At 44.1% G+C, this 20346-nt stretch overlaps 1 protein-coding gene across 1 annotated transcript in view; it reads left to right on the top strand.

Moving 5' to 3' along the window:
• Positions 1–20346, top strand: part of NPSR1 (neuropeptide S receptor 1) — a 259080-nt gene that overhangs the window by 12663 nt on the left and 226071 nt on the right. The window contains exon 2 of the mRNA XM_075828530.1: positions 3456–3597. Within this exon, the coding sequence (XP_075684645.1) occupies positions 3456–3597 (142 nt within the window). The remainder of the gene's footprint in view (positions 1–3455; positions 3598–20346) is intronic.

Here is a 20346-nt window from a genome sequence, read left to right as displayed (position 1 = left end):
ATCTTTAAATTATTTATTTAAAATGTAATAAAGGTATTTTCTAATTTTCATAAGCCTTTGATTTAGCAATAATTGTGTTTATTTCAACAACCTGCCTAGAACTTGTAACTGATATATTCATTTAAATACACCGTAACTCCTGTGCTTGTGGTGTACATTTTTTAAGAAAATGTATTTTATCTTCACTACCCACTGCTGTGTTTTGCCCTGGAGTGTTTGCCTGGAGATAGTATAAGTAAAAATTGCTAAAAAAAAAAATATCACTAAGAAAATGATAAGACACATTTGTGATTAGCTAAATGTAAAATATTGAAAATAGCCTAAGTAGAGGAATGTTTCATTACCGCATAAACAGTGCTTACAAATGTAATTTAATATATACTTCTCCCTAATGCCCCCTGCACACGGGACGGAAACGCTGCTGATTATCCTGTGCAGATTTGTGCACTAATAATCCACAGCAAATTACAGTACCAGCCATGTGGATGAGATTTTAACAAATCTCATCCACATGCTGCAGAATTTCCAGAGTTGAAATCAGAGCATGTTGCGGATTTTCAAATCCACAACATGCTCATTCTGTTAAGACATGTTCACACGTGGCAGAGTTTTTCCGCTGCAAATGTTGGTGCAGATTTGGGGCAATTACGCAACGAATCTGCACCAACATTTGCATATTTGACAGGTAATTCAGACGTTGCAGAAAACTCAGCGGACTTGCCACAGATTTCAGTTTTTGCATTTCAAAGGCTGAAATCCGCAGTGAAATTCCGCTTCTTCTCCGCAACAGACAGTGCATGCTGCGGAGTGAAAATTCTGCACCGCAGCCTATGGTCCGCAGCAGAGTTTTCCGCAATGTCTGAACTAGCCTAAACAAATGTTAAAAACGGCCGCTGGAGAATTCCACTGCGGACTGTCCGCAATTATGGACGGAAAATACGCAGCAATTCCGCTACGTGTGGACAAGCCCTTATGGTGACAGCATAGCTCAGCGAGCTATGCTGTTTCACTGTTTCGTAATTTCTGACCATGTAATCAGGAAGTGGACCGGTAGGTGGGGTGAAACTGAGAAACAGAGAAAGGTAGAACGGGGTTTAGGTGGCCGCGTTCTTGAGATATGTGCGGTTTCCAGAGATGGGACCCGCATCTATCTGACATTTATGGCATATCCTGTGAATATGCCATAATTGTATCTGATGGACAAACCCCAATAACTTTAATTTTAATATGTTCACATATGGTAAAAAATAAACAAACTTCACATGGGGTGTTCTTAGGCCTCATTCACACTACAGGGTTTCCCGGCTGGGTGCCAGCCGTTCATAAATCGGCCGGCACCCGGCTGCATTAGGAATAATAGACCCCTAATGGGGCTATTCACACGACCGACTTTTTGACGGCCGGGAAAACCGGCCGTCAAAAAATAGGACATGCTCTATTTTCGGCCGGGTGCCCGGCCGCCCGGCTCCCATAGAAGTCTATGGGGCCGGGTAATACACGGCCATCACCGGAATGTGTCCTGAGTGATGACCGGGTTTTCCGTCGCTTGCGATCTATCTCCTCCTCCTCACAGCGCAGAGTGCATGTGAGGAGGAGGAGTTTATGCCATTCGGACGAATGGCTGTACGCTGTACACTGTGTGGCAGGGCCGGGGTGTACAGCAGGTGGAGGGAGCACTGCGCTGGCTCCCTTTCCCTGCTTGTTTTAAAAGCGCCCTGGCCCGGCGACACCTTCCATGGCGCCGCTAGCAGCTGCTGCTGCTGCGGCTGCTACTACTGTAGCGACACCACTATAGCAGAGCAGAGAGGTATCTCCCCGCTCTGATATGTGCTAGCCCCACTTTAGCTTCTTGAAGGAGCGGAATCCCCGTGTTTTCGGGGATTCCGCTCCTGGACAGAGCGCATGATGTCTCTGTTCATATCTGGGCAGTGACATCAGGGGAAACTCCTGAAGCGGAATCCCCGAACACATGGGGATTCCCCTTCAGGAGTTGCCGCTGATGTCACTGTCCAGATCTGCCCGGCCCGGAACGGATGCAAAACTTTATGCAAACCGGCCGGGCATAATGGCCGATTTTACAGGCCGACACTCGGGCTCGGGCGGGACCCTGTCGTGTGAACCCAGCCTTATTATTTCATGTGATTATAAGTCCTGTGCTAGAGCTCAGATCAATTCAAATCCTTCATTAGAAATCATTTGAGTTGGATCTAGCTTGAATTGGTTTAGGTTGGGTGCTGGCTTTTCCATTTATCAATTTAATTCTTAAATGTTGCATGAACCGTATTTTAAAATATTTCATAAACTTATTTTCCTTTTTATATTTATATTTGACTATTTGTTGATCTTCATTTAAAAGTTGACTTCATATATTTTTTATGAGCTTGATTACCAAAGTTGTTTGGTCCATCTTGTAAATTTAGAAGCAGTCTGAATACTATTTAATATTTGATGTAGAGTTAGAAGTCATAAATCCTACGTATAATCTCATTCACTACATTAGATATTGTAGAAGTCAAAATTTAGACATTATTTTTGGATTGAAGTTTAATTTTGCATATACTATTGACTTTACTACTTAAGATTTGGCTATATGATTTTAATTTTGTTGAATCTTTCTCATATTATTTTAATATAACTATGACAGATAAATAATGTATTTATTCAGGAAGAGCTACATTTGAATACTCTTCACTAAAGAACTTAAATAAGTGATTCATCAATGTATCCTAGCATATATTTTATTATTTCTTAGACAGAAATCCATTACCTGTAGGTAATTTATTATTTGATGTAGATATTACTGCTGCATCATAATTGTTAAATTAAGCAGAAATTACTATCTCTGGTAAACAGTATATGCAGTATATGGAAAAATGTTTTGAACATAATGAGCAGAACATTTCTTGATATAAAGTTCATGCTAATGACCATGATAAAAAAATAAATAATGAGACCTCATATTTTTATTGTGACATGAGAATTACTTTGCCTTTTTCGACATTAATATATATTAATCTTCATTAAGGCCTCATGTACATGATCACATTGATTTCTGATTCGCAAAACCACGGGTCCTTTGCGGTCCATCTGACCGCAAAAAAACCTTGTTGTGCATTCCTGTGTCATCGGTACTTACGGATCCACAACAATTTACCAGTATTGGTGAATCCGCAAATTCGGACACGCAAAATGACATGTCCTGAATTTTTGCAGTCCGGATTTGCACCCCCATATGGACCTATGTAAACCACGATAGAGTACATTGTGCCATAGAATAGAATGGGTCCGCCATTTATCCGCAAAAGTGTGGATAAATTGCAGCCAAAAAAGCATGGTCATGTGCATGAGGCCTAAAATGTGGTGATAACTTGCATATGTGCTACTTATAACATGTACTATATACCTTTTTTTTAATGAAAGTTACGCTAAATAAATACAATTATTTTTCTTTCTAGACAGAACAGCTGATTACGTTATGGATTTTATTTGTCATTATCATGGTTGGAAATTCAGTAGTCTTGTACCTAACATGGAAGGAGAGAGTTCGGAAAAGAAAGTCTCGAATGACATTTTTTGTTACACAACTTGCGATTACAGGTAAAAAACTATTTTACAATATTCACACAATATAGGGATGATATAAAATTTTATGTCTGAGAGTAAAGATTTACCTAGCATTAACATGGTATGATCAACCCAAGATTGTGATCATCTTATAACTTCCATGTATAATGTTCCTTTGATAAATAAAGGTTACATTTAATATATCAATGTGTAATTTATTATATGCTAATAGATTATTAGACATTTAGAACTGAAATTAAGTCTGCTATGTCATATTACTGTTCTAGAACTCGTTGTTCGGCGCTTGTTTTCTCCTTTCACAAGGAGAAATAATCGGTTATATGTGGGGGCGAGCGATTATTACTACGATTGCTCGCTCCCATTCATTTCTATCATGTCGGCAGCACATCTCGCTGCCGACGAGAGACCATTTTATTGTCTGCATAAACGAGCAGATCAGCTGATGAATGGGCATTTGCTCGTTCATCGGCTGCTGGTTGCCTTGTTTACACAGGGCAATAATTAGCAGTAACTTTTCTTTTCTTTGTTGTCAGTACTTATCCAGCTTTGAGCCAAGTCATGTCTGACAGTCAGGTTGTTAAAGATTGGTTTGCTGCAACGGAAGGCAGAATTGTCAATTAACTGAGGTCAGCGTAGGGGCAATGGGATTTGGCAATACTTTTAGGGCATGGCCCCATGTGGCGTATTTCTTCCGCAACTGTCTGCATCAATGGCGCACAGAATCTGCGTTGCAGATTCTGTTGCGGATCTGCCCAAAATGTGCAGTAAATTGATGCGGACTGGCCGTTGCGTATTGAGGTGAAAGTACTTCCCTTCTCTCTATCAGTGCAGGATAGAGAGAAGGGACAGCACTTTCCCTAGTGAAAGTAAAAGAATTTCATACTTACCGGCCGTTGTCTTGGTGATGCGTCCCTCTTTCGGCATCCAGCCCGACCTCCCTGGATGACGCGGCAGTCCATGTGACCACTGCAGCCTGTGATTGGCTGCAGCCGTCACTTAGACTGAAACGTCATCCTGGGAAGCCGGACTGGAGAAAGAAGCAGGGAGTTCTCGGTAAGTAGGAAATTCTATTTTTTTTACAGGTTGATGTATATTGTGATCGGTAGTCACTGTCCAGGGTGCTGAAACAGTTACTGCCGATCGCTTAACTCTTTCAGCACCCTGGACAGTGACTATTTACTGACGTTGCCTAGCAACGCTCCCATAATTACGGGGGCACACACGTAGTCATCCGTAATTATGGGTGCACACACGTAGTCACCCGTAATTATGGGTGCACACACGTAGTCACCCATAATTACGTCAATGGAGAACTTCCGCAATTTGTCCGCAACCAGTCCGCCACACGTCCGCAACATCCATTGTATGATGCGGACACCAAATTCCGTACCGCATCCTATACTCCGCAGCGGAATTTTCCGCATCGTCTAAACGAACCCTACTAAAAAGCAGTGGAAGGCAATGGAGAAACGGGTCCGCTGCGGATTAACGCTGCGGAGTGTCCGCAGCGGAATTCCAGAGCAATTCCGCCACGTGGGGCTTTGCCCATAGGCTGTGCGTTTCTGCAACATTTTGACACATTTTTTTTGGGGTTTATGAATTCCCATTGAGAAACATGTGAGTTTATCCACCAAAACAAAAAAATATTTGTTAAAAACGCACAATGTGAACCCATCCATACTATGCCTTTCTCATCCACATACAGCTCCACTAACCATACTTGGTCAAATAAATTTAGGTGGATAGACTCTGTCAAACTTGTTTTGTGTTTATCAATACTATGGATCTTCTGTGGAAAGAAAATGATCATTGTACAAAACACAAATGTGTATTCAAATATTATGACAACAAATAAACTTAATTAAATATAAAATAATATTAAATTAAATGTCAAAGTATTGTATAATGTTGCTTTGATATTTAATTCTGTCAAAAGCATTGTTGTTTCACAACATAATTAATTTCACACGTTTTCCACAGTTGAAATCAATGTATGACCTATGTCTGTGCATGTCTATTGCATACATTTTCTACCAATTAATTGCTCTCTTCATTATATAATACCTATAAATTGTGTCAAAAATATATTGTTTATAAGCAATTCGCAAAAATATGGCATCACTTTCTGATCCTCAGATTAAACTGGCCCCAGGACTGCTTTACAGCTGCTTAAGGCTATTTTCACACTGAGTTTTTTGACGAGTTTTTTGACGTGGAAACCGCGCCGCAACACTCATCAAAAACGGCCCGGAAGATGCCTCCCATTGATTTCAAGAAGATTTCAAGAAGAAGGGACATGCCCTATCTTCGGGCGTTTACGCCTCTGACCTCCCATTGACATCAATGGGAGGTAGAAAAAGCGTATTTCGCGGCATTTTATGCCCGTGGCACTCAATGGCCGTGGGTGAAACGGAATTTTGAGGCAGAATTTTCGCCTGCAAAAAACTCAATGTGAACATAGCCTTAGGCTTCAATTTTTTTCCCTATACAGCGGCACTCCCAGTCACCAGATGAGCAGAGAACTACAGCACAGCTCCATTCACTTGGATGCAGGTGCACTCTCTTGTCTACATAGAAATAGGCAGAGCCATACAACTGTGATATAATTACACCAAGAAACTGCTTTTTTTTTTTTTTCAATGAAATCTACACGTTTCTTTGTTGTGATAGTGGTGTTTTTTTGTATTAAAGGCAAAAAAGTTGTAATTCTTTTTTTAGTTTTAATTATTTTTAAGTCAATGGGGAAAAATAGCACAAAACAGCAATACGTTCAGTTTAAAAAAACAAAGATAGAACTGAAGGGTTTCAAAGATGTGCACTGTGTGAATAGGAAATTGAGGATTTACCTTGTTCATTGCACAATGTTCCACATGCAGGTTGACTAAGGGCAAAGCCCCACGTGGCGGAATTGCTCTGGAATTCCGCTGCGGACACTCCGCAGCGTTAATCCGCAGCGGACCCGTTTCTCCATTGCCTTCCACTTCTTTTTAGTAGGGTTCATTTAGACGATGCGGAAAATTCTGCTGCGGAGCATAGGCTGCGGTGCGGAATTTGGTGTCCGCAGCATACAATGGATGTTGCGGACCTGTGGCGGACTGGTTGCGGACTCATTGCGGAAGTTCTCCATTGACTTCAATGGAGATTCTAAATTCCGCAATGAAGTCCGCAGATGTCATGTACATGTTATGTGTGCTGCGGATGCGTATTGGTTTTTTAACATGACATTTCTTCATTCTGGCTGGACCTATGTATTTCTAGGTCTACAGCCAGACTGAGGAAGTCAATGGGGCTCCCGTAATTACGGGTGACTATGTGTGTGCACCCGTAATTACGGGTGACTATGTGTGTGCACTCGTAATTACGGGAGCATTGCTAGGCGTCGTCAGTAAATAGTCACTGTCCAGGCTGCTGAAAGAGTTAAATGATCGGCAGTAACTGTTTCAGCACCCTGGAGAGTGACTACCAATCACAATATACAGCAACCTGTAAAAAAAATAGAAGTTCATACTTACCGAGAACTTCCTGCTTCTTTCTCCAGTCCGGCTTCCCAGGATGACGTTTCAGTCTAAGTGACGGCTGTAGCCAATCACAGGCTGCAGCGGTCACATGGACTGCCGCGTCATCCAGGGAGGTCGGGCTGGATGCCGAAAGAGGGACGCGTCACCAAGACAACGGCCGGTAAGTATGAAATTCTTTTACTTTCACTAGGGAAAGTGCTGTCCCTTCTCTCTATCCTGCACTGATAGAGAGAAGGGAAGTACTTTCCCCTCAATACGCAACGGCCAGTCCGCATAAATTTACTGCACATTTTGGGCAGATCCGCCACAGAATCTGCAACGCAGATTCTGTGCGGCATTGATGCGGACAGTTGCGGAAGAAATACGCCATGTGGGGCCATGCCCTAAAGAGTCGGCATATATAAAAAATGATGGGACTGTCTAACAGAAAAAAGTCCTTTGTGCGACTTTATTTTTTCCACAGATGTTTGAGATAGAAGCTAAGTTCTGGTAGCTGTTGGCTGCAAGGCCAGTTTTTCTGCCAGACAGTTTTAAAAAGAAGTGGCACTATGAATTGATAATACTGATCACTATATATAATCTACCTGTTTGTTTTTTTTCGTATTATGTTGTTCTTAATTTTACATGTAGTAAACTGCACCAAGGGGCACCTAAATGTGTGAACCCAGTCTAAGGGTATCTTCACACACACTATTTACGGACGTAATTCGGGCATTTTTGCCCCGAATTACGTCCGAAATAGCGGCTCCAAAGCGTCGGCAAACATCTGCCCATTCATTAGAATGGGTCTTACGATGTTCTGTGCAGACGGTCATTTTTTTTACTCCTCGCTGTCAAAAGGCGGGGCGTAAAAAGACGCCCGCGTCAAAGTGCCTGTCACTTCTTCAGACGTAAATGGAGCCGTTTTCCATTGACTCCATGGAAAAACAGCTCCATTTACGTCCGTAATTGACGCAGCGAAATAGCGCCTCAACATGCCATTACGGCTGAAATTACGGTGCTGCTTTCTCCTAAATTTCTCCTTAATTGTAACCTACAAAACTGATCAGAGAAATGCAATGGCATTACTATATAACAGTTTTTTTGTTTTTTTTATTATTATCCATTATAAGATCATCAACTATCAGTTTTTAAATCATCGTCATTATATAACAGAAAGGGTCTTTTCACTCTTTGTTGTCTTGAGAAACTAAATACATCTAAAAATGTCCCAAAACTAAGTTCACATGCGTCAGAAATTTTAGACCTTGGATTTTGCAGCAGATTTCCCCCAGATTTCCCCCATTGCATTATAAATGGGAGAAATCTGTCAGTAATCCACTGCAAATATGCCATATATGCAGCATACTATCGATCTCCAAACCACCCACAACTCTGCTGCCCGTATAAACTGCCTCTCCCCACTGCCAATCCCTTCAATGGCTACCCATCGCCCAGCTAATTCAGTTCAACATGTTAACAATAGCATACAAGGCCGTCCACAACCTATCTCCTCTATACCTAATCTCCCGATACCTAATTTCCTGGTACCTACCCACACGTCATCTCCAGTTCTCACAAGACCTCCTTCTTTGCTCTCCTCTTGTTTGCTCCTCACATCATCATGTCCAAGTTTTCTCCCATTCAACCTCCATATTCAACACATCAGATATACTTCCACCAGCAAAACTTCAAAAGAAAACTGAAATCCCACCTTTTTAGATAAACTTACAACTTTGCTGCCACTACACTGCCACATTAGCAGACCCCCGGACAAAGGCATTTCCGCCGAAACGCGCGTCGGGTCTGACGTTCTCTCTATGAAGAGCTGCTTAACATGGGTATGTTCTCTTCTTCCTCATTCACTGGCATAATTACTTTGCTACTTTAGCACCATATCCTTATATGTCATGCCAGACTGGTATAAGGTTTTTTCACCTAGCCTCTATCCGATTTGGGGATAGATCTATATTGTACTACATAGTTATGCATTGTTCATACCCCCTCTTCTATTGATGTTTACATTTAGGCATCTGCATCTGACAGACGTTTTTATTCATGCTTTGCATGACTCATCTTTTAACATGTTGTTATTTCCAATAAAATTTTTAATTTTTCATCAAATATGTGTTGTGTTAATTGTACCCCACACTCTATAGGCTACACATTAGCAGCTTGTAGATTGTAAGCCCTCGCAGGCCGGATCCTCTCTCCTTCTGTACCAGTCTGTCATTCATTAAAATAATGTTTATTGTACTGGTTTTTATTGTCTCATGTTATGTATGCAAACTCTTTTTTCATATGTACAGCGCCCTGGAATTAATGTGACTTTAAAAAGATTTGTCAAGATATAAAACTTAGTATGCATGGGCTGAGATAAAAAAAAAAAAAAAAACTACAACTTTATAATATGCTTTTAAATTCTGCTCTAAATAGGGAATTAGTCCCATAATACAGAATTGGAAAATTAATTTATAAACCAGACATGCCAGTCTTTGTTTACAATAATTTTTTTTTCCATTGGATATATTTGGTCATTTTACTAGAAATGAAATACTTTAATAATCAATTTAGATTTAAAATTCTGCACCTTTTGAAATCAATTTCATAGTGAAATCTCCCTCTTTTTCTCCCTGGGTCAGCTTTAACGTTCAAAGACAAAAAAGGGGGTTGGTCTTGTGGGTAATGCAAAAACTTTTGCCATAATTTGGTGAAAAGCCTGAATTGTAACATACTGTAATAAAGTGAAAAAAAATAAAAAAAATAACTTTGTTAATTGCAAAAAATAACCCAAAAAAGCATGACAATAATTCTATAAGCAGATGTAACAAGAGGCATAGCTATAATGCTGTTATTCTTTCAATGTATTTTGGTGACTTGACCATTCTTATTGTATAATTTCATTCTCCAATTATTTCATTGTATAATCCCATAGATGGTGTAGGTTTGAAGTCATCATAAGTTTTGGGTCTGAACCATCACAACAAGTAAATGTCATGCAAATGTATAGTTGCCTATGTGTCTATTTTTACTTTCACTTTATAGAGTTTTCGATTATGCAAACAACATTTTACTTGAAAAGCAGCTCCCTTCGAAGTCTAGTGACAAAGACCTAACCCTTGGAAAAATAATTATTTTAATTATACCCACTACAAATTTCCAGTACTTTAGTGCTTGTAGCTATTATTATTTTAATCTCAGTGCATAGACATGAGTACCTCAATAGCACACCCTTAATTTGTTAGTTTAGGGCATGTTAGGTTTGTAGAGGCACAGACAACAATCTTAATAAATGGTGCGATTATGCTACTTAACATTTCTTTATTGCATGTTGCTTTGTGCAGTTGGCATTTACATGCTAAATTGACCCAGTAACCAGATAATTTAAAAGGTCTTTCTCTCAGTGCAACTCCTTTTCACATACCCTATGGCAAAAATGAGCTCTCATAATGCCAGGTATTACATGGTCGCTCATTCCCTTGAGTGGGTGCTGCTGTGTAATACCAAAATGTCCAGATACGATTAATGTGGATAATGTCCACCTCTGCTGCTTGCTAGAGGGTGCTACATTTGAAAAAGAATAGAGATAGTATCCCTACACAAATAAGTATGTTTTGTTTTTTTTACCTACTCCTCCTTCCAGCACTGCATTAGTTCTTTCATTTTCTACATAATTCATTTATTAGTTATTCAGTTTATTCACATTTCCAAAACATTGGTTATTTTCCCTTTTAATTTATTTAATAAATTTGTGTTAAATATTTAGCATTCGATTTATTGGTATGCTTAGGATCTTTTCCTAGTCCAATTACAGTCTAGCATTAGTTTGTTGGAAATATGTCTGACAGAGAATCAAACACGCTTGTCTGGTGACTGTCCTTTGGATTGGTGGGGGTTCGAGCACGAAGATCCCCACCAATTGCTAGAACAAGCAGCTGAATTCTCGTGTGATCGCTCAGCCGCTTCGTGTTTGTTCGGCTTTTTCTGAAAAGCCGATGTATCGGAGTACGGGCTCATAGACATTCTATTGAGTTTGGATTGGTGGGGGTCCGAGCACTGAGATCCCCACCAATCGCTAGAACGAAGCAGCTGAATTCTCGTGTGATCGCTCAGCCGCTTCGTGTCTGTTCGGCTTTTTCTGAAAAGCCGATGTATCGGAGTACGGGCTCATAGACATTCTATTGAGTCCGTACACCGATACATTTATTTCCGGAAAAAGACGAACAGACACGAAGCGGCTGAGCGCTCACACGAGCGCTTCAGCTGCTTTGTTCTAGCCTTTGGTGGTGGTCTCAGTGCTCGGACCACCACCAATCCAAACTTCTGACATGTCAGTATGACATGTCAGAAGTTTGTCATACGTTTCGCTACACTTTAAACTCGCCCCACTGATGATTTAAGCAATACCTATATCCAAAATCAAAACTGAAATAACGCATGTGTTTTGTACCGCTTTTTGCTGCGCTTTTGTAGTTAGCACGGAAACAGCAGCAAATCGCTGTAAAAATGTATGTGGTTTTGTAGGACGGTTTACGGCCAGGCGGCAAAAAAAACGCGGCATAATCGCACCAAGAGATATGATAGTGGTACTAAGAAGTTTGCTACTACTCTCCAAAAAGTCTTTTTCACAAGAGCTGAACAGATTTACTATTTACTCAAACATTGAAGATCTTGGTGACCGTATAAACCATATTGAAAACAAGATGAATGAGTTTACAAATGGCCACAATAAAATAGTAGATGCACATAATAATATTCTGGATAAAGAATTAAAGGCTCTGAAATCCAAACTATCACATGAAGTGCCAAAATAATTAGAAATTTAGCAAGATTTGGGAGTTTCTACCTCAGAATTTTTATCATTTATACAAGTGATCATGATGGTAATACCACTCTGTTCACCTCAATAATTTATCATTGGCAGGTCGCACAATACCAAAGCCAAAATCTGTCCCTGTATCCTAGCCAGGATTTACTTTTTCCATTTAAAATATCTTGTGTACTTTATGAGGAAGTCGAATTTCATCGTTTTACCAGATTATTGCTTTGTTCACAAATCTTTCCAAACAATGATTTTTGCCCTAAAAGAAAAATTTACAAAGAGATTTAAACATTGTTTTTTCTTTTTTTTTTAATCCATAAATTGCAACCCCCTTCTTAATGGTGCTTTGGGTGATCACCTACTTGGCTGTCTTGACTCCTACATCACCACAAAATCTCATCCAGCACTGCAACATTGTTTCCATTATAAATGGAAACCATGGCGCAAATGAGGAACAGAACCTAAATGAACTGGCAACATTGGAAAGCCCCTTATTGACACAGAATACTATACAATGCTCTAAAAATCTTATTTGAATATTATTATATGTTTATTTGAGAACTCTGATTATTTCTATCCCCATTTCCACCTTTTAAGACTTTTACAAATAAATATATATACTCATATGGCAATGGAGGAATCATAATATTTGAATGCATTATCTTGGTGGCAGAAGCATCTTATACTCTACCATTTAGCTGCAATTTTACACCAAAATAAATAAGGGCGGTGCCTCAAAAACATATAATTTTGCTGAATATATCACCCCAGTCAGTTAACTTTCCATTATGTAACCCTTCGCCTTGTTTTTTTTCTTTACCATGCACACTCAGATCTAGCTCCTTCCATATCATATGATAACTTAAACAAGAATTCTAAACATCTTCCCATTACATGACTCCCCCTTTAATACAAAATACCCGTGATTGTCTGTCCGCTGTCTCTAACATCATGTCCTATCTGTATCTGAAACGGAATCTTTCTAAAACTGAGCTCCTTGTGTTCCCACCATCTACTAACCTACTGTCACGTATTCTCTGCCTGCTGCTCTCTCGGTCTCCAGGACATCGAGAGTTACTCGCTCGGGCGTCGCCCGGCCTGGCAGACTGAGGCAGTCTGCAGCCAATAGGAGCTCAGGCGCGTCAGGCCAATCAAAGCCTGGCTGATGTTCCTGAGCTCCCGCCCTCTCCTTATTTAGTTCAGCCTGGGATAGTTGGCCTTTGTCTGTAATTAGAGTTTGCCTGGTGCTTTCCCTTGTTTCAGACTCCCCTGAGCAACTTGCTTTTTGACTTCTTGTGACCTGACCTCGGCTGGACTCCTGACTTTTCTTTGCCTTCTGACTTCTATTTTTCCGCACTCTCCCGGTTTAACCCTGCCTGCCTGACTCCACCTTTTGCGCCCGGACTTGTCCGCGGCGCAATTGCCCTGCCTCTCCCTCCGTGTACTTCCCATGTTACCCTTTGTTATTTCGTACTGTCTCTGTCTTATCTGTTTGTCGGTTTCTCTTGTACCAGTATAGGGAACGCCGCCCAGTTGTGCGCCGTCGTTTAGGTCGGGTCGTACAAGTAGATAGGGACAGAGGTTTGGGAAGAACAGGGACCTCACTGTTTACTGTGTATTTGTTCATAACAGAATTACAGACCATTACCTGCTCTTCCCTGTTGTCTGGCTTTGTTTGCCATGGACCCTTTGGTAGTGCTAACAGAGTAAATGCAGCATTTCACCCAATTGGTGCAGGATCTGGCCCAGAGAGTCTGCCAGCAGGAGCATGCCCCGCAGGTGGCCGGCCCTGTGTTACCCGTGGCAGCCTACCCTCCCGCACCTGTGCTGGAACCCTAAATTCAGTAACCCAATCGTTTCTCTGGCGATAAACATTTTTTGCATCTTTTTCGTGAGATCTACATGCTTTATTTTCAGTTACGGTCCCATTCTTCTGGCTCTGAGTCTCAATGTGTGGGGATCATCATATCCTGTCTACTGGGGGACCCCCAGGATTGGGCATTTTCCTTATCTCCCACTAGTCCCCAACGCTCCACTGTGGACGTTTTCTTTTCCGCCCTGGGACATCTCTATGACGAACCCGACAGGACAGCGTTCGCTGAAACTCAGTTAGGGGTAAGAGGCCGGTAGAGGAGTGCTCTGAGTTTAGGAAGTGGTCTGTGGAATCTACGTGGGGTGACTCAGCCCTGAAGTACCACTTCAGGCTAGGACTGACTGACGCCCTGAAAGACCTGCTAGTAGGTTACCCCCCCCCCCCCGACTCCCTAGATCAGCTCATGAATCTCGCTGTCCGTCTCGACCGACACATCCGGGAGCGTCGGCAGGAATGGTCCGGTCCTCCTACTCCAGTCGATCCTCCAAGGACTCGAGCTGTCCCAGTGCCATCTTCTTCAGCTGACTACCAGGAGGAACAGATGGAGATAGGGATCACAAGAGATTCGAAAGTTCGCAGGGAGTTCCGCCGCAAAAATGTCTTTGCTTCTACTGTGGAGACACGGACCATCTACTCAGCGGCTGTCCCAAACGCAAAAAAGAAGACTCCGGAAAACTAAGTGGTCATCGGGGAGGTAATTTGGGCGCACAGGTATCTCTCATTCATTTTAATAAGGTCTTGTTGCCAGACCAGGTGTCATTTTTGGGCAAGACTGGGATAGGTTCTGCGTTTGTGGACTCAGGGTCCGTTGCCAATTTTATTTCCCACAGTTTTGCTTTGTCGATTGGTTTACCCCTTATTGATTTGTCTGTTCCTATTCCCCTGGTAGGGGTAGACTCCTCCCCATTAGCTTTCGGGCACGTTTTCCAGTCTACCCCTGTGTTTTGTTTAAAAATTGGTTCAATTCACTTGGAGGAATGTACTATGTTTGTCCTTAAAGTGCTATCCACCAAGTTTTATTAGGTCTCCCCTGATTGCGCAAGCATAACCCCATCTTAGATTGTGTGACGGGGGACTTGTTACTTGGGGTAAGAAGTGTTTGTCATCTTGTATGTCCACCTTAAGGGTCAGTCTCGTTGAGGAGAGGAACACTCTTCCTACATTTATTCAGGACTTCAGTGACGTCTTTTCAAAAAAAGCATCCTCATAGAGTACACGATTGCGCAATCGACCTGGTACCTGGAGCCAAGCTCTCCAAAGGTAGAACCTTTAATCTATCTTGCCTTGAGCATGAAGCTATGAGGGAGTATATCCAGGAGAGCCTGGCCAAGAGGTACATCCGACCCTCCTCATCACCTGTAGGTGCTGGTTTCTTCTTTGTGGGGAAGAAAGATGGGGGGCTCCGACCCTGTATCGACTACGGACAGCTTAACAATATTACCATAAAGAACCAACACCCACTTCCGCTCATCCCCGATCTCTTAAATCAGGTTCAGGGGGCCCAATAGTTCTCTAAGTTTGACCTGCGGGGGGCCTACTACCTGATTAGAGTTTGTAAGGGGGATGAGTGGAAGACTAGCTTTAACACCCCCGAAGGGCACTTTGAGTACCTGGTGATGCCCTTCAGTCTATGTAATGCGCCAGCTGTGTTCCAGACTTTCGTAAATTATATTTTTAGAGACTATTTGGGGCTCTTCTTGGTGGTATACTTAGATGACATTTTGGTGTTTTCCAAAGACTGGGACTCGCACGTCAAGCATGTCAGGACTGTCCTCCACATTCTCAGGGAGAATAATTTGTTCGCTAAATTTGAAAAAAATAGTTTTGGTACTCAAGAGATGCCTTTCTTGGGACACATCCTTACCCCTGAGGATTTCCGCATGGATCTTGCCAAGGTCCAGGCGGTATCTGACTGGGTTCGGCCTGCTTCCCTGAAAGCCCTACAAAGGTTTTTAGGGTTCGCAAATTATTACAGACGTTTTTTCCAAAAATATTCAGTAATCGCCAATCCCTTTACCGACCTCAACCGTAAAGGTGCGGATCTCCTCCGCTGGTCTCTGGAGGCGGTCCGAGCCTTCGAGCTCCTTAAGATGTGCTTTTCCTCCGCCCCGGTACTAATCCAACCGGATCAAACTCAACCCTTTATTTTGGAGGTGGATGCTTCCCAGGTGGGTGTGGGAGCAGTATTGTCTCAGGGTCCTACTTCTCACACTCACCTCCGACCCTGTGCCGTCTTTTCCCGTAAGTTCTCTCCCACTGAGCAATAATACGATGTGGGTAATCGGGAACTGCTGGCCATCAAATGGGCTTTGGTGGAATGGCGCCATTTTCTCGAAGGGGCAAGACATCGGGTCACGGTCCTTGCATCCCTACCCGTTTTCTGATTGCGCGCTAGAGCTGTCACTCAGAGCAAAGAGGGGAATCAAACGTGGGTTTCTTGGTCATGCAACTTGCATAACTGAAAGAAAAGGTATGTTGACAATGCCCTTCCCCTCCCCTACATTGTTCTGCTAGCAGTCTTTAGGCCTCAATATCGCTGACATATACACTTTAAATACAGATTGAATTCCCCCTCGAAGCAGAGTTTTAATACATCATATTTTTAGCAAAGCAAAACTACTGATGTCAAGGAAGGGGAAAACCCGCAAAAGTAGTTGTTTCAGAAATAGTTAACTCAATTAATACAACATTTTCCTATGAATGTACATGCTAGCAATACACACTCTCCAAATAGCAATATTTACTAAGGCCGGGAATCTAAAGTAAATTGTATTTAGCCTTTAATAACTACAGCTCTACACAGTCGATGTAAGGCCCATTTTACATTTCGTTCTTTCCTTCCATGTGAGGAATACATGTTTTTATCAGTGCTTCTAAAACTGTGCATTAAGATTAGTGAGGTGCAGCTGGGGAGGCAGTTTTGACATAAGTGATCCTATACTGTACAGGCCTTCCTCTGGCTGCATCAACCTTTGTTTTAGCAATAACGGGTGTCTTTTTGTGCTTATTTTGAAGTTCTGCTGGGTCCAAGAAATACATTTTATGATAAATTGAGGTAATTTTTAAAAATTGTGGTTCGGACTACGACCAACGGTGAGGCCTATGTATCATCTTGTTCTTGCTGGTGAGCACCCAGTAAATAAATATTGAGAATTTGTGGTTTATGAAAAAATGCTGGCTTTCCAGAATAATGGAGTTTGGAGATTTCAATCTAAATGGAACCTCTAGTTTTTATTTCATTAATGTCATCAGCAAATTCAGAATAATGTGTTAGTATTGAAATAAATATAAAAAAGTAATTCATATGCTATTTTTTCTCCAGAAATTCATTGTTCACTTTAAAAGACCTTCTTTTGATGAAGGGTCATGGTCTTCAACTAGAGGAGCACATGGTCTTATATTACAGTAACAGACGTTCCTTTACATCAGGGGTCTCAAACTCGGCCGGGTAAGTGGGCCGCATATAGAAAAAATGGGAAGTTGACGGGCCGCATTACTTTCAAATTTGATACAATACAAAATTATTGTTAATCAATTAGTTATTTGAACTACTATAACACTATATTACTATAATACTAATACTACATTACTATAATAATAGCGCTAGGTTTAAAATTTGAGATATTTCTCCACGTGCTTATTTCAACAACCCAGCTTTCCAGTTTAAGTGTCGCTAAATGCAGTACGGCGGCTCAGTTAGCACACATGTCAAGATTGGGCAGCCCCTTTTTAGATAGTGCCGCAGTGCCCTCTGTGGATAATGCAACACACCCCTAGATAAGGCCACGGTGCCCTCTGTAGATAAGGCCACAGTGCCCTCTGTAGATAAGGCCACAGTGCCCTCTGTAGATAAGGCCACAGTGCCCTCTGTAGACAAGGCCACAGTGCCCTCTGTAGACAAGGCCACAGTGCCCTCTGTAGATCAGGCCACAGTGCCCTCTGTAGACAAGGCCACAGTGCCCTCTGTAGATAAGGCCACAGTGCCCTCTGTAGATAAGGCCACAGTGCCCTCTGTAGATAATGCAACACACCCCTAGATAATGCCAGTGTCCTCTTCAGATACTGTCACACACCCACTTGTAGATAACGCCACAGTGCCCTCTGTAGAGGCTGCCACAGTGCCCTCTGTAGAGGCTGCCAAAGTGCCCTCTGTAGAGGCTGCCAAAGTGCCCTCTGTAGAGGCTGCCCCAGTGCCCTCTGTAGAGGCTGCCCCAGTGCCCTCTGTAGAGGCTGCCCCAGTGCCCTCTGTAGAGGCTGCCCAAGTGCCCTCTGTAGAGGCTGCCCCAGTGCCCTGTGTAAAGGCTGCCCCAGTGCCCTCTGTAGAGGCTGCCCCAGTGCCCTCTGTAGAGGCTGCCCAAGTGCCCTCTGTAGAGGCTGCCCCAGTGCCCTGTGTAAAGGCTGCCCCAGTGCCCTCTGTAGAGGCTGCCCCAGTGCCCTCTGTAGAGGCTGCCCCAGTGCCCTCTGTAGAGGCTGCCCCAGTGCCCTCTGTAGAGGCTGCCCCAGTGCCCCCTGTAGAGGCTGCCCCAGTGCCCTCTGTAGAGGCTGCCCCAGTGCCCTCTGTAGAGCCTGCCCCAGTGCCCTCTGTAGAGGCTGCCCCAGTGATGTCAGGGGCTTGCCCAGAGCTGGAGTCCCAGGCAGAGCGCTAGTAGGCTCTTCCTGGGACTCCAGCTGTGCTCCTGACATCACTGGGACTCCTGCTCTGGGGAAGCCCCTGACATCATTGTCGATGTATGAACAGCGATGTCAGAGGCTTCCCCAGAGTCCCGGAGCAGAGCCGATAATAGCGCTCTGCCCGGGACTCCGCTCTGGGGAAGACCCTGACACACTATCCATATATGGGCAGCGATTTCAGGGAATTCCACAGAGTCCCGGAGCAGAGCCGACACCAGCGCTCTGCTCGGGACTCCAGCTCTGGGGAAGCCCCAGAGATCGCTATTCATATGTGGACAGCGATGTCAGGGAATTCCACAGAGTCCAGGAGCAGAGCCGACACCAGTGCTCTGCTCCGCTCTGGGCAAGACCCTGACACACTGTCCATATATGGGCAGCGATGTCAGGGAATTCCACAGAGTGCCGGAGCAGAGCCGACAACAGCGCTCTGCTCGGGACTCCGGCTCTGGGGAAGCCCCAGACAGCGCTGTTCATATGTGGACAGCGATGTCAGGGAATTCCACAGAGTCCAGGAGCAGAGCCGACACCTTCGCTCTGCTCCGCTCTGGGCAAGACCCTGACACACTGTCCATATATGGGCAGCGATGTCAGGGAATTCCACAGAGTCCCGGAGCAGAGCCGATAATAGCGCTCTGCCCGGGACTCCGCTCTGGGGAAGACCCTGACACACTATCCATATATGGGCAGCGATGTCAGGGAATTCCACAGAGTCCCGGAGCAGAGCCGACACCAGCGCTCTGCTCGGGACTCCAGCTCTGGGGAAGCCCCAGACATCGCTATTCATATGTGGACAGCGATGTCAGGGAATTCCACAGAGTCCAGGAGAAGAGCCGACACCAGTGCTCTGCTCCGCTCTGGGCAAGACCCTGACACACTGTCCATATATGGGCAGCGATGTCAGGGAATTCCACAGAGTCCCGGAGCAGAGCCGACACCAGCGCTCTGCTCGGGACTCCGGCTCTGGGGAAGCCCCAGACAGCGCTGTTCATATGTGGACAGCGATGTCAGGGAATTCCACAGAGTCCAGGAGCAGAGCCGACACCTTCGCTCTGCTCCGCTCTGGGCAAGACCCTGACACACTGTCCATATATGGGCAGCGATGTCAGGGAATTCCACAGAGTCCCGGAGCAGAGCCGATAATAGCGCTCTGCCCGGGACTCCGCTCTGGGGAAGACCCTGACACACTATCCATATATGGGCAGCGATGTCAGGGAATTCCACAGAGTCCCGGAGCAGAGCCGACACCAGCGCTCTGCTCGGGACTCCAGCTCTGGGGAAGCCCCAGACATCGCTATTCATATGTGGACAGCGATGTCAGGGAATTCCACAGAGTCCCGGAGCAGAGCCGACACCAGCGCTCTGCTCGGGACTCCAGCTCTGGGGAAGCCCCAGACATCGCTATTCATATGTGGACAGCGATGTCAGGGAATTCCACAGAGTCCAGGAGCAGAGCCGACACCAGTGCTCTGCTCCGCTCTGGGCAAGACCCTGACACACTGTCCATATATGGGCAGCGATGTCAGGGAATTCCACAGAGTCCCGGAGCAGAGCCGACACCAGCGCTCTGCTCGGGACTCCGGCTCTGGGGAAGCCCCAGACATCGCTGTTCATTTGTGGACAGCGATGTCAGGGAATTCCACAGAGTCCAGGAGCAGGGCCTACACCAGCGCTCTGCTCCGCTCTGGGCAAGACCCTGACACACTGTCCATATATGGGCAGCGATGTCAGGGAATTCCACAGAGTGCCGGAGCAGAGCCGACACCAGCGCTCTGCTCGGGACTCCGGCTCTGGGGAAGCCCCAGACATCGCTGTTCATATGTGGACAGCGATGTCAGGGAATTCCACAGAGTCCAGGAGCAGAGCCGACACCAGCGCTCTGCTCTGCTCTGGGCAAGACC

This window comes from Rhinoderma darwinii, chromosome 5 (genome assembly GCF_050947455.1).
Source record: "Rhinoderma darwinii isolate aRhiDar2 chromosome 5, aRhiDar2.hap1, whole genome shotgun sequence".
Classification (NCBI taxonomy): Eukaryota; Metazoa; Chordata; class Amphibia; order Anura; family Rhinodermatidae; genus Rhinoderma; species Rhinoderma darwinii.
Note: the sequence above shows the minus strand (reverse complement) of the source record. Positions and strands in the feature narration are given on the sequence as shown.